At 36.0% G+C, this 16,048-nt stretch overlaps 1 protein-coding gene across 1 annotated transcript in view; it reads left to right on the top strand.

Moving 5' to 3' along the window:
• The window catches only part of HUWE1 (HECT, UBA and WWE domain containing E3 ubiquitin protein ligase 1), a 1,068,888-nt gene that overhangs the window by 517,691 nt on the left and 535,149 nt on the right, over nucleotides 1-16,048 (top strand). The window contains exon 53 of the mRNA XM_090396304.1: nucleotides 11,168-11,284. Within this exon, the coding sequence (XP_090252430.1) occupies nucleotides 11,168-11,284 (117 nt within the window). The remainder of the gene's footprint in view (nucleotides 1-11,167; nucleotides 11,285-16,048) is intronic.

The raw sequence follows: 16,048 nt of genomic DNA, 5'->3' as shown, positions 1-16,048 counted from the left end.
TCCTATCTACAATTTTCCTCCAAATCAGTCTGTTACTCGTCAAGACTCCAACATTATCAGATCTTATATTTCTATCGGCTAAGGCACTTTGTACCGTATATCAATCCACCTATATCTTGGTCTTCCTCTGGGTCGTTTTCCTGCCAACCTGGCAGAGAACACTTGTTTTGCTAATCTTTCCTCTCCCATTCTATTTAGGTGATCATACCACTTGAGATTAGCTCTGCTAACACATTCCTGGATGCTGACAATATCAAGTTCTTTCCTAATATCCTCGTTTTTAATATGATATTGCCTCTGATGCCATCTGTTCACGCCTATAATCTTTCTCAGGACTCATATCTGCAGTCTCTAGTCTTTGGTCAAGTGTTTCACTTCTGACCCAGCTCTGAGATCCATAAGTTAAAACTGGTTTGAACACTGTCTTGTATACAGCTAATTTAGTGTTCCGACTAATTTCTCTCTTACTCCATGTGAATTTATTCAATTGACTTCCCACCATACCAGCTTTGCTGATTCTGTTGTCTATTTCTATATTTAATTTACCATCTTCAGTAAAAATCGTGCCTAAGTAGCTGAAATGTTTTACTTGTTCCACAGGTTCTCCATTCACAAGACAGTTGACATTTCCAATGATTCTACCTATTTTCATTGTCTTTGTCTTTTTATTGCTGACCTTCATACCATATCTATTACAACAACTATTCAATTTAGTCAGAGAATCTTGCAGACTTGTAGCGGATTTATTTAGAAGTATAACATCATCCGCATAAAGCAAAGAGCTGATATTAACATCTCCAATTTTGATATCATGTTTAATACCACTTTCCTTCATAATGTGATCCATATAGATAATGAATAATAGAGGGAATAATGTACATCCTTGTCTCACACCAGATTTAACATTAAACCATCTTCCTGTACTTCCTTCAATTCTAACTGCTGACTTACAACTCAAATAAAGACTAAGTATTGGTTGATATAATGCCCCACTTACACCATATAACTGCAGCGTATTGAATAGCTTCTCTCTTGGCACCTCGTCATATGCCTTTTCCAAATCGACAAAACTTAAATACAGATCTTTGTTATATTCCCATGCTTTCTCGACTATTTGTCGTAAAGTGAAGATCTGATCCTGACAGCCTCTATTTGGCCTGAATCCAACTTGTTCTTCACCAAGCTTTTCTTCCACAATTCTTCTCAACTGTTTCTGAAGTATACTTGCATAGATCTTGCCAGAGACACTCAGTAGGGAAATACCTCTGTAATTCTCACATTCAGTTTTATTTCCCTTTTTATATATGGGTACTATGAGAGCTTTACTCCAATCATCGGGAATTCGTCCCTCTGTCCAGGCTTTCTGAACTATGCAGTGCAGCCACTGTGAGACTCTTATACCACCATATTCAGCATTTCTGGTCGAATATCATCTACTCCAGCTGCCTTTCCACAATTCAAGCCTTTGATGGGTTTTTCTACTTCAAGTATGGATATGTATTCCTGACTGCATGCCTGGTCAGTGTTTTTTACCACTGTACTATCATCAGTGCTTGTTTCATTTAGCAGTTTTTCGAAGTAATTACTCCATACTTCAAGGATATCTTTTTCTGCAGTTTTCATGTCACCTTTATCATCTCTAACTCCTTTTACAGCACTCTTTCCTCCATTCCTAAGCTTCTTCAACAACCTCCAGAATATTTTGCCACCTTCTTGATATTTATTTTTTATATTCTTGCATTTGTCTCTATATTCTCTAAGAGCACAAGCTGACTTATTTGACAGGAACTTTTGATATGCTTTCTTCTTTTCCTTCACTGCCTCTTTAACTTCCTGTGTCCACCAGGGAGTTCTGATTTTTTTATCCTTGCACACAACCTCACCACATGCCTCTCTGGCAGAATCAATCAATGTTTTCTTCAGAGTTTGCCACTGAATCTCCAATGTTTGATTCCTGTTCTCAAACTCTTTCATTTTTTCTTCAATAATCTTTGTGTATTTTAGTCTACAGTTCACATCTGAGAGCCGCTCAACTTTTATTCGCTTTAAAACTTTCTTACATGTTATTCTTTTCAATATGAAATTCAATTTTATCCTGCTCAAGACTAAATAGTGATCACTTCCAATTTCAAATCCTCTGTACACTCTGGTGTCCTGCACCAGGGAGAAAACATCACTATCAACAATAACATAGTCAATGAGACTTTTCTTATTCCTATCCTCTTCTCTCCATGTGAATTTGTGCAACATTTTTATGTTGGAACATGATGTTAGTAATAACCAGTCCATGTCCTGAGCAGAAATCCAACAGATATTTGCCATTATTATTAGCTTTGCTCTTTTCTCCAAATTTTCCGTTAATATTTTTGTATGTCTGACAATCATTTCCTACTCTGCTATTTAGATCCCCAACAAGGACCAACTTTTCATTTTTCATTGTGTCAGTTGCTTTTTCTAAAGCCTCAAAAAATTCCTCCACTTCTACCTTAGTAGAACCTTCTGTGGGACCATAGGCACAAATAAGTCTCATTGTCCAGTTCCCCATTCTCATATTTGCCCACATTACTCTACTTAAGACTGACTGCCATTCAAGAAGATTAGCCTCGTATTTTGTGTTGAATACTATGGCTACTCCTTCTTTTCCTTGATTGTCATTGCCTGAATATAACAATTTGTAGTTATTGCTCAGAAAGATCTCACCAGTTTTGGTCTTTTTTGTTTCAGTCACCCCTATTATGTCGATCTGGTACTTATCTAATTCCTCAGCTAGCTCCATTTCTTTGCCATTCAGGCTTCTTACGTTGATAGTACCGATCTTTAACTCTGGTGATGTTGAGTTAGGGTTGGTTTTCAGATTTGTTCCAGTACCTGACTTATCGCTGTTCGCCCTGGTTCCCTGGCAAAAACAACGGGGACCTTGTTTAACCGGGCGATGCTCCAGCAGGCATGAAATTTTGTCATGTTGTACCATCATTTTTTATTTTGGTTTAACCAATAAGAATACAATTTGGTCGGCTAAATCCCAAATTGCCAGCCCATCCTTGTTCGTTCAGTATCTAAGTAGATACCCAACAGGGTGCATCACGAGAAGGTGAGGATTGGACATTAGGTCAGAAGCCCTGGTCGGTTCTTCGCATTCCTTTAAAGACTATGTGGAGGTCTCCTCTCAGTTATACGGCTTTGACCCTTAAGCACCCCCTCTTCCTGTACCTGAAACCATCGTCCTGTACTTCAATTCTAACTGCTGACTTACAACTCAAATAAAGACTAAGTAATGCTAGATGTAATGCCTCATTGACACCATATGACTGTAGTGTGTTGAATAGCTTCTCTCTCTTGGCACCTTGTCATATGCCTTTTCCAGATCGACAAAACTTAAATACAGATCTTTGTTATGTTCCCATGCTTTCGTAGCTATTTGTCGTAAAGTGAAGATTGATCCTGACAGCCTCTGTTTGGCCTGAATCCAGCTTATACTTTTCTTCCACAACTCTTCTCAACCATTTCTCAAGTATACTGGCATAAATCTTTCCAGGAACACTCAATAGGGAAATATCTCTGTAATTCTCGCATTCAGTTTTATTTCCCTTTTTATATATTTGAACTGTGAGAGCACTACTCCAATCATTGGGGATTCGTCCCTCTGTCCATGCCTTCTGAACTATGCAGTGCAGCCACTGTAAGACTTTTATACCAACACACTTCAACATTTCTGGTTGAATATCATCTACTCTTGCTGCCTTTCCACATTTCAAGCCTTTGATGGCTTTTTCTACTTCAAGTATGGGAATGTATTCCTGACTGTATGTTTGTTGAGTGTTTTTTACCAATGTGTTATCACTGCTTGTTTCATTTAGCAATTTCTCGAAGTAATTACTCCATTCTTCAAGCATAACATTTTCTCCTGTTTTCATATCACTTTTATCATCTCTAACCCCTTTTACAGCACTCTTTCCTCCATTTCTAAGCTTCTTCAACAATCTCCAGGATATCTTATCACCTTCACCTGAGAGCTGGGTTAGAAATACAACACTTGAATAAAAACTAGAGACTGCATGAGAGGCCTGAGAAAGAGTAGAGGCATGAACAGATAGATTAATGGCAATATCATATTAAAAACGAGTATATTAGGAAAGAACTTGACATTGTTAGTATCCAGGAATATGTTAGCAGAGCTAGTCTCAGGTGGCAGGGTGCTTAAACAGAATAGGAGATCTCCACATAGCTTTAAAGGAATGCAGAGAACCGACCAGGGCTTCTGACCTAATGTCCAATCCTCACCTCATGGTGCACCCTGTTGGGTATCTTCCTGGATACTGAATGAACAAGGATGGGTAGGCAATTTGGGATTTAGCTGACCAAATTGTATTCTCTTCCAGACTTAAACCAATTTAACCGGGTGATGCCGGCTGGGGCATCACCCGGTTAAACAAGGCCCCCGTTGTTTTTGCCAGGGAACCAGGGCGAACAGCGAAAAGTCAGCTACTGGAACAAATCTGAAAACACACACACCCCAACTGAACATCACCAGAGTTAAAGATCGGTACTATCGGTACTGAGAAGCCTGAATGGCAAAGAAAGAGAGCTAACTGAGGAATTAGATTAGTACCAGATCGACATAATAGGGGTGATTGAAACAAAAAAGACAAAAACTGGCAAGATCTTTCTGAGCAATAAATACAAAATGTTAAATTGAAGCAATGACAATCAAGGAAAAGAAGGAGTAGCCATAGTATTCAACACAAAATACGAGGCTAATCTGCTTGAATGGTAGTCTGTCTCAAGTAGAGTGATGTGGGCAAATATGAGAATTAGCGAACTGGACAATGAGACTTATTTGTGCCTATGGTCCCACAGAAGGTTCTACTAAGTTAGAGGAATTTTTTGAATGCTTTAGAAAAAGCATCTGACACAATGAAAAAGGTTTCCTACTCTGCTATTTAGATCCCCTTGTTATGGATCTAAATAGCAGAGTAGGAAATGGTTGTCACACATAAAAAAATATTTTGGGAAAATTTGGAGAAAAGAGCAAAGCTAATAATAATTGCAAATACTTGGATTTCAGCTCAGGACATGGACTGGTTATTACTAACACCATGTTCCAACATAAAAATGTGCATAAATTCAAATGGTAAGAAGAAGCAAGGAATAAGAAAAGTCTCATTGACTATGTTATTGTTGATAGTGATGTTTTCTTTCTGGTGCAAGACACTAGATTGTACATAGGATTTGAAATTGGATGTGATCACTATTTAGTCTTGAGCAGGATAAAATTGAATTTTATATTGAAAAGAATGACATATAAGAAAGTTTTAAAGCGAATAAACGTTGAGCAGCTCTCAGATATGAAGTATAGACTAAAATACACAAAGATTATTGAAAAAAAATGAGAGTTTGAGAACAGGAACCAAACCCTGGAGATTTAGTGGCAAGCCTTGAAAAAAAGCCTGATTGATTCAGTCAGAGAGGCATGTGGTGAGGTTGTCTGCAAGGATAGAAAAATCAAAACTCCATGGTGGGCACAGGAAGTTAACGAGGCAGTGAAGGAAAAGAAGAAAGCATATCAAACGTTCCTGGCAAATAAGTCATCTTGTGTTTTTAGAGAATACAGAGACAAATGTAAGAAAGCAAAACAAAAGTTATGGGAGGACTTTCTCAAGAACACAGAAAATAAATATTTTCTGTGTTCCAGGAATCTGGTTTGAACACTGTCTTGTATATAGCTAATTTAGTGTTTTGAGTAATTTCTCACTTATTCAAACATAAGTCAGCTTCCATTTATTTGGAAGCACACTTATTCTGCAGCTTCCATATAAATTTATTCAGTTGACTTCCTACCATACCAAGTTTGTTAATTCTGTTGTCTATTTCAATATTTAATTTACCATCTTCATAAGTAGTTGAAGTGTTTTTCTTGTTCTATAGGTTCTCCATTCACAATGCTGTTGATATATTCACTATTTCTGCCTATTTTCATTAGCTTTGTCTTCTTATTGCTGCTCTTCATACCATATCTATTACAGCAGTTATTGAATTTAGTCAGGGAATCTTTCAGACTTGTTCTGGATTTTACTTTACAGTATAACATCGCCCACATAAAGTAAAGAGCTGAGATTAACATCTCCAATTTTGATATCAGATTTAAAACTACCCTTCATATCGTGATCAAATAGATAATGAACAACAGAAGACCAGATTTAACATTAAACCATCTTCCAGTACTTCCGTTAATTCTAACTGCTGACATAGAACTCGAATAAAGACTACGTATTCAGATGATGCTCTGTGAAAACCATATAACTGTAGTATTTTCAATAACTTCTCCCTTGGCTCCTTGTCTTATGCTTTTTCCAGATCTACAAAACACAGATGTTTGTTATATTCCGATGATTTCTGAACTATTTGTCGTAGTCAAAATCTGATCCCGATAGCATCTGTTTGGCCTGAATCCAGCTTGTTCTTCACTAAGCTTCCTTTCCACTATCCTTCTCAACTGTTTCTCAAGTATACTTCCATAAATCATACCAGAAACACTCAGTAGGTAAATACCTCGGTAATTCTCACATTCAGTTTTATATCCCTTTTTGTATGTGAGTAATATGAGAGCTCTACTCCAAGCATATGGAATTCATCCTTCTGTCTAGGCTTTCTAAACTATGCAGTTCATACACTACAAGACTTTTATACAGTACAGTCATCCCTCGACCTACGTCCGCTTTCCATTCCATATGGCAGGATGTAAGTCAATACATTAAATCAACAGAGTTATAGGGGTTAGGGACTTAACCATAATAAGTATACTGTCATTTTAATTTTTAAACCTTATTACATATTTTAATACTGTTATTTTAATTTTTAAATTTATATAATTAACGGCTATTTTAGCCTGTTTTTGTTTAGGAGTGTCCCTTATATTTAATACATTGACTAACATAACTCAAAAGGGGTATATATATATATATATATATATATATATATATAATTTAGGACATTACGGGCGAGTGTAGAAAGCAATTATGGCAGAATAAAAAATGTTGAAAAATTATGTACATAATTTTTCAACATTTTTGGGGTGGAAAGGAAGGGTATCCTTATGTGGAAACTGGGGCAAGGGTTTACGGGGTGTGGACCGTTTCGGTCATCGTCGGAACTTTGTGGGAATGACTGTAGGGCTATGTCAAGGCTGCAAGATCAACCCTTCCTTCCCCCCCTCTCCCCACAACAAAATAATATATTTATATATATATTATTAATTGTAACCCGGGTTCCCAAACTTATTTCCCGTGTCCCAAGTACATCCCCATGTTCTTTCCCTCTCTTTCCCCCCCCCCCCCTTCCACAAGAGGTTGGATTTAGAAGGCATCTTTAAACCAAAATCAAGGTATATACATAATTTTTCAACATTTTTTATTCTGCCATAATTGCTTTCTACACTCGCCCGTAATGTCCTAAATTATATATATATATATATATATATACCCCTTTTGAGTTATATTAGCCAATGTATTAAATATAAGGGACACTCCTAAACAAAAACAGGCTAAAATAGCCGTTAATTATATTAATAGTGTTTTAGAGGAGTAGCATGGGAATTTCCCAGAAATTATACTTAATTTTTAAATTTAATTTTTAAACCTTATAATACTGTACTATGTGTTACTGCCATTATAAAACAGAATAATCACCCAAATCTTCCTCCACAATCACATATTCATTACCTTCCCTGTTTGAACGATCAGGCTGTGGGTATTCTGATGTAAGCTTTATTTTTTTAATGAAAATGTCCAATGTGCTTTGCTTATTCCTCCTCTTTTTGTCATAAATTTGTTCATAACAAGCAAACGCCTCGTAGTGTTCAACATTCGGGTCCATATCTTCAGCCATCTTGAGAAAACCGCTAACTACAAAGAACAGTTCTGCAAGACCCTTCACTTTAAATTGTTTAACTACCTCTTCCTGTTTCTCTTTTTCCCTTTTCCTTTTCTTGTTTTTCCTCTTCTGCAGCAGTTCCTCCAGTTCCCCTGATGAGCTGACACTTCGTTGGTCAGCTCATCAGGGGAACTTTCTATGATTGAATTATGTTGTCATCATTCACTTCGAGATTCAGATTGTTTGCTAGGACCACTATTACAAACTCATGCACGAACCTGTTTTTCTTTTACTTACTCTATGCCACTCATGCATTGAGAGGTCACTTTGTCCCAAGCCACAGCAATATAATAAATTTAGTTTAATCCTTTATCCAAGTGTGAGCAAACAAAGTTTGTGCCTGAAAGTATCTTTAGGACTGGATTAAGGTGGTACAACACCAGGGCAACTCATTGCAAAGGTGGAGCAAGCCACCAACACTCCTATCTCAGTATCTCCTATAATGCAAAACACATCTCCTTGCGGATATGTCTAATGTTATGCATTAAGGAAAGGGCCACTACCCAGACTAGTTTCGACCTTTATTGAGGTCTCTTCGGTGGGAGCCAGGCCCAAGTGGAGATATCAGGCAGAAGCATTAGCAGGTCATCTCTACTTATAGGAATTGCCACAAACTCCTTGGCAGCCTTCGCAGCACTTGCAGATTATCATACATTTTCACATTATGCAGTGCAAAATGCTGATTGAATCTTATGAACCAACCAGAAGAAACGTTGAATTCATATTCATAATCGGGTACTGCTTTCTGCTTCAACATGTTGAAGAGACTAAGTGCCTTAGCGGTTATGGTCATAGTGCTGAGGGGTATGCGTTTTTTTGTTCAGGTCCTCTATCCAAGATGCAAGTAGCTTTTCCATATCACCGATAGGACCTTGTCCTTGCTTCTTCACTATCATCGATTTAATGGAAGCAGATTTTATCTTTACTTTTCAAAATCATCATGTTAGTGTAGAATGAGACCATTCGAAGGTAAGCCCGTCAATGTGATCGCATATTGACCGACTTACCAGCTTCATGTTGCTTTATAACTTACAACTTTGTTTCAAGATCAATTGTTCACCTCTTTTTCTGTGATTATTCACTAGGTTTATTGATTGTGCATGTAGGGGCCATGTTGCACAAAACATAGAAATATTTAACGATAAATACCCAAATAACCCATTTCTCAAACACAAAATCAACAGAGCAACCATTGAAGACTTGTCTATTGACCTTATGCTCGCTTGCGTCTTGTTTGAAAGTATAGCTGAAAATATTATTTATTCCCTTATGGTATCACGAACGTATCTTCGAAAGGACGTAAGTCGACGGATGAGTGTACTTGAATACTTGATTATTTCTGATCAATTATCATGTACTCCTGCTGAATTTTCACATTTCAGACTTTTTCTACTTCAAGTATGGATATGTATTCCTGATTGGCATGGCTGTTGTGTGTTTTTTACCACTGTGCTGTCACTGCTTGTTTCGTTTAGCAATTTTCAGAAGTATTTACTCCATACATCAAGAATGTATTTTTCTCCAGTTTTCATGTCACTTTTATTACCTCTAATTCACTTTTACAGCACTCTTTCCTCCATTTCTGAGGCTTTTTCAGCAGCTTCCAGAATATTTTGCCACCCTCATATTTACTATGTTCTTTAAAAAAAAAAAAGTGTTCCCATGACTTCTGTTTAGCTAGTTTTATAGAGTGTTTAGCTATATTTGTCTCTGTATTCTCTAAGAACACAAGCTGATTTATGTGCCAGAAACTTTTGATATCTTTCTTCTTTTCCTGCAATTCCTCTTTAACTTCCAGTGTCCACCATGGTGTTCTGATTTTCTTATCCTTACAGACGTCACCCCATGCCTCTCTGGCTGAATGAGTGAATGTTTTCTTCAGGGTTTGCCACTAAATCTCTAAGGTTTGGTTCATCTTCTCAAACTCTTTTTTCTTGAATAATGTTTGTGTATTTTAGTCTACAGTTCACATCTGAGAGATGCTCAACTTTTATTTACTTTAATACTTTGTGTTCTTCTTTTCAATATGAAATTTCATCCTTATCAAGACTTAATGGTGATTATTTCAAATTCTGTACACTCTAATATCCTGCATTAGTGAGAAAATGCTGCTATCAAGAATATCGCAGACGTTGCGACTTTCCTCATTTTTGCCTCCTTTTTCCATTTGAATTTATTCACATTTTATGTTGGTACATTGTGTTAATAATAACCAGTTCATGTCCTGAGCAGAAATTCAACATTCATTTGCCATTATTATTAGCTTTGCTCTTTTCTCCAAATATTTCTGTATGTCTGATAATCATTTCCTACTGCTATTTAGATTCCCCAACAAGAATGAACTTTTTCTTTTTTTGATTGTGTCAGTTGCTTTCCTCTAAAGCCTCAAAATTTCTCCACTTCTACTTTAGTAGAACCTTCCGTGAGATCATAGGCAAAAATGACTCTCAATGTCCAGTTTCCCATTTTGATATTTGCCTGCATCGCTCTTCTCGATATTGTCTGCCATTCAGAACTCCTTTTCCCTCATTGTTATTGTCTAAATATAACATTTTGTATTTATTGCTTAGAAAGATCTCACAAGTTTCTATTCATTTTTGTTTCAGTCACCCCTGTTATGGCAATCTGGTACCTATCCAATTCTTCGACTAGTTTCATTTCTTTGCCATTCAGGCTTCTTATGCTGATAGCACTGATCTTGAACTCCGATGTTGAGTTGGGGTATGTTTCAGGATTTGTTCCAGTAGTGGCCTTGTTGAAGCAGGCAATGCCCCAGCCAGCATGAAATTCTGCCATGTTGTACCATCATTTTTTATTGTTGGTTAAGCTAATAAGAATACAATTTGGTTGACTTAATTCCAAATTGTCAGCTCATCCTCACTTGTTCAGTATCCATATAGATACTTAACAGTGTGTACCTTGTGAAGATTGAACATTAGGGCAGGAGACCTGGTTGGTTCTTTGCATTCTTCTAAAGGCTATATAGAGGTCTCATCTAAGTTACACAGCTTTGACCCTTAAGCTCCCTGCATAACAAAGAAATTATTAGTATGAAAACTAATTTATTTTTCATATAGTTTTTATGTAGAATATTAAAGCATTTGTGAGAATATAAATTCCTTTAAGGCCCAACAAGAGTGCTATGTAAATAATATTAGGAATGAAAATAACATATATTGATTTCTCTGCACTTTTAAGATCCATGTTTGTGTACTTATCTTTAATATTATTCTAATAGATGGAAGGACCCAATCATCAGACCAGGAACTTGTTATTAGTGTTGAAATGGATGACCATCATGACTCCCAGATGATTAGTCAGCATGAGAGTGAATTTGAGGAAGATCACACACAAGGTATGGTACTTAAAAAAAAAAATGTTACTCATTCATTCATTTATGTAATGTGTAACTTAGTTATGCCATCTCAAACACTGATCTTTTTGTTTCTGTAATCTTATTTTGTCAATAACATTGCTTATTTAGGATTTATTTCTGTATAAGTAACATCCATTTTTAATTATTTTTATGCATTTTTTCCCCAATTAGTATGGTTTTCTTCTTGCATTTTTAAGCTTTTTTCTGTTTTTTTAATAAGGAGATTATAATTCTGTTCTTGAAATTAAATTAATGGTAAACTTTCTATAAGCTATAAATAACGATACCTATTTACAGAGGTATTGTTATTTTCTTGCAAGATTGATTTGCTTTGTCGCGTAAGCAAACAATTCCAGATATGCTTAAATGCCAGAGTTAGAAACACGTAAAGAAGGCCTCTATGTAGCTCTTTAATGAATGTTGAGAATCAATTGGGGCTTTTGACCTAATGTCAATTGTTCACCTTCTTGCAACTTAATAGGATGTGGTGCAGTTGTTTCAGCATCTGCCTGATTACTGATCAATTGAGAATAGTCTGGAAATTTGGGAATTAGCTGACCAAATTATATTTTATACTGACTTAAACCAAAAGAGAATGGCACAGCAAGATTAAATATATCTTCTTAAGATTTTTGCCTGCTTATCCATGTACCTCTGTTCTTATTAGGTATCTAGGAAGAAAGTTAGTGACAGGCTAAAACTCACTATCAGCATAATTCAAGATCCTTTCAGCATAAGAAGGATAATATTGGCATTAACTCTGGTGTTACAAAAATAAAGATGGAAACAAATGGGGTTATTCTTGATGATAAATATGAGTATATGTGGAGGCTATCATGAATGGGAAAAGGATGGACGAGCTGTATTATTCAACATTAAACAAAAGTAACTCTTGAACTGCAGCCATTATCTATGATATAATGATATTTTACTTATGATCCCAATTTTTGAAGTTATTAAAGAAGGTAGCTGACATAAAGGAAAAGTTGGTACTTCTTTGAGATCTGAACAGCAGTTTAGGAAATACCAAAAAATACCACACGTGGAAGTGTTTTGGACAAAAATTGTAGAAAAGAACACTGCTAATCATAATGGCCAGTACCGTGCTGCATCGGCTCCAATATAAAGTTGTGAGAAGACTTTAGTAAGAATATAGACGATTAAGTATCAGATATCCAATATACATATCGGGCATCTGTGGCGAGTCCATTCAAAGCCCTGATGAAATGAAATGAGTCATAAATAAAATATTAAAAAAAAAATCACATTTTCAACTAAAAGTTTTCTAGTAGAAAAAAACAAAGTATATAAAATATTTTGATGCATTTTTCTTGAAACATTTTTCCGTGCATAAGGCAGGTTTTTCTTTGGAAACATGAAGAAAACATTTCAAAAATGATATCTAGACTGAATCTACCTTCTGCAAAAATCAACTAGTTCTCACCAACCGTCACAGTGAAACAATACTGCGATAGGTAGAACACATAGAAGGGGTGATACGAGATAATTCATAACTGGCATATGGAAGTACTACTACTTTCAGGATGCCAACTACCAGATAACTCGAGCAATGGTTTTTTTTTTTAAAAAAAAAACTCATTTTTCACAAAAAAAAAAAAAAAAAAAAGTATCAAAAATTTGAAAAATTCTGGTTGGCATCTGAATAAGTTGTGTAAGGTTGTTAGTGATGGCAAATGTTTCAGCATCCTTTGCCTGCAAGATCTGTACAACTGGAGGAGCAAAGCCAGCTAGTGTTGTGGACATTAAAATCTCTCAGGATGATAATTTCACTGTTGGGAAAATGGGATTGGAGGAAATCAATTTTTAAGGAGAGGAAATTAAGTGCTCAGAGTTAGTGGTTGCATTGGGGAGTGATAGAAACATCAAATGAATTTGACTGAGTGGGGAAAGGATATTTTTCTACTAAAGAATATCAAAGTTGGGTGATTCTAGGTTGGGTGGTCTCTGGCAAGGTATGCCAGAGCGGGTGTATACACAGACCACCCTTGGAACAAAAGTTGTTAAAGAGTGAGTACTTTGGAAGATAGAGATAAATAGTGTTAGGGAGAGGTGAGATTTGAGTTTTTGTCAAAAAGAGTAGGTGGGGTTTGGTAGATTGAAGGTGGTAGTGAACACTATTAAGGTTGGAATCTAGGCTACGGATGTTGGTGAAGAGCATATGTAGGGTTTGGTGAGTCATGTTTGACCACAAGTATCTTGCAAATTTCCTATGCAATGCCTGCATACTGGTCTCAATGGCAGCTGCTAGCGGCAGCACATGGTTTTTGCACCAATTTAACTTGTCTGTAGTCTGATCCAATTGTTGTCACCATTTTGACATTTTTCTTCGAGTTGTCTTTGAAGCTGGCATCTTTGTTCCCTTTTATCAATTGCACAATCTAGTCAAGCACGCATACGCGATTGGGGATCACTGTTATTAGTTTTGGTTTAGTTGGCGTTACAAGCCACTTTTACTAGGTGTGGAAAGTTTGTTCCATCCTTTCTTTTATTTATAGGCTTGAAACAATGGCACCTGACGATATTCTTAGAATCCATGTTGCATTCTTCAGCTAGTTTGTTGATGTCCTCTTTTGATGATTTTCCATTTTCCATCAGAAAGTTCAAAATAACAGCAATGAATTTTTTTTTTGTTTTTGGCCCCCATCAATTCATTTACCATTGATGCGATTAGATCGTGGAATTCATTCGTGGGCAAAAGCGAGCTTGCATTGTGCTGGTCGTCGATTTGTTCAAGCTAAACTTCCACTGGACGTATTTTGAAGGTAAAAATTTCGTTCAAAGCATGATGTGCTGTTCAAGGTTTTAGACACGTTTACCTATGTTCAGAAGTTGGTTTTCCGAAGGGAGGCACAACAAACAGAAGAACGGCTGGATAAGTTTGATAAGTAGCTTATGCGTAGATTTGTCTAGTTTGGCACAGGAGCCATGCAGCCAGTGGCAACAGAACTCGAATAATCAAAGAATGGAATAACAAAGAAGGAAGTCGTATAGGAAATAATTTTACTTGGATATTTTACTCTTTATTTTCAGATGAATAAATGTTTGGAACAATTATGGCATTCAAAGGAAAAATGCTCATCTGAACTAAAATAGTAATAGATAATAAAATAACCAAATAAGTCGCCAATTTTAATTATTTGGCCAATAAATTAAGTTACAATGAAGGTTTAAACATATAGAACAAAATTCATGAATTTTCCAATGTAAGTGTAATAATAAAGAATTCATTAAGGCCAGCAGTAATCACAAAAAAAAAAAAAAAAAAAAAAGTCCAAGAATAGATATTTTATCTAAACCAACATTATTATATGGCAGTGATGCATGGACAGTAAGAAAACAAGATAAGAATCATTAAAGCAGAAATGAAAGATATAAAAAGAGAAATGCAAACACCAATAACCATAGAAAAATACGAAACCAAATGGCAACTGTAAATTAAGAGTATTACAATGAATGGCATATGATAGCTTACCCAAGAACATGATGAACTACAAATGAAAATGTCATAGAAACAGAGGCAGCTGATGCAGCATTGTACTGAGACCGAAACATGCCACCTGGCTAGATTTATGATAGGAAGAAGAAAGAAAAGAACAATGTAAAGGGAGGATAGAGAGAGTAGGATTTGGGAAGGACATATGACTGATGATAGCTGATTAAATGTCCTGCGTGATATTTAAATAAGTTGTCATTGTGGGCCAAGGATAATTGTCAATTTAATGCTGACATGCAATGTAAGATTTTCAGCTTCAGATTGAAAATATTAGATACTGCATATCACATTGATGGTATTGAATTGTAGGAGATTGAAGAGGCTGGAGGGTGTAATGGGGGACATATTTAAAGTTCAGAGGGCATACTGTATAAGTTGACAGAATAGATTCAATTAAGAAAGAATTGCTTGAATGCTGAAAAACACATTTAAGCAAAGATAGGGAGGTTATTATCCCTCTTTAAAAGGCTATAATTCAGTCACAGTTTGGCTGCTGTGCACGGATTTACTCACCTAGATTTCTTGGAGATCAAGTTGGTAACAGTTCTGGAGTGCTCTCTGTGAGGGCAGCTTTAAGGTGTGCTAGTTGCAAAGTTTAATTGAACGGTGGAAAAGAGAAAAGAGAAATTAAAGATTATTATTATTATAAGAATTCTGTAAATTGATGCAAAATAATTTTTTCAATATGTGACAAATAGAGAAAGAACTAAGGTTCACTCTGGAAGTTGTGTGAGTGTGTGATTAGTAAGAGTATATTGACTAAATTTTTTGCACAAGTGGTGAATGAATGGAATGGATTTAGTCAACATACTGAGCGGATCTAGCCAACAAATGAGTGTAAGGATAAATATCATAGGTATTGTGTATGTATAAACGTTAAGTATTGGTCTCCCAACACTAACGTTTCACATCCTTGCTAACTACACCCTTGCACAAATTTCATTATATCCTTCCATCTCTTGTTTTTTTCTGTCCAGTTATAGAAATGTTTCTTAAACATTTACAGCCAATCTGCAATTAATGAAGTTCGAATAATGCCATATTTGATTTAATGCAAATTGTACATCATACCAGTATGTGTTTAATGTGAAGTAAAATTCAGTTAATGCAAAGATATCACATGCGAATTTCAAATTGCCAGGATATAGTTAGAATTTTTGACACTGCATGTAGTTTTCATGATGCATTTTATTTGTTTTAAGAATTACACTTAACAATGTGGGCAAAAG

This window comes from Typopeltis vanoorti, chromosome 1, assembly GCF_054136105.1.
Source record: "Typopeltis vanoorti isolate ZY-2024b chromosome 1, IOZ_Tvanoo_1.0, whole genome shotgun sequence".
Classification (NCBI taxonomy): Eukaryota; Metazoa; Arthropoda; class Arachnida; order Uropygi; family Thelyphonidae; genus Typopeltis; species Typopeltis vanoorti.
Note: the sequence above shows the minus strand (reverse complement) of the source record. Positions and strands in the feature narration are given on the sequence as shown.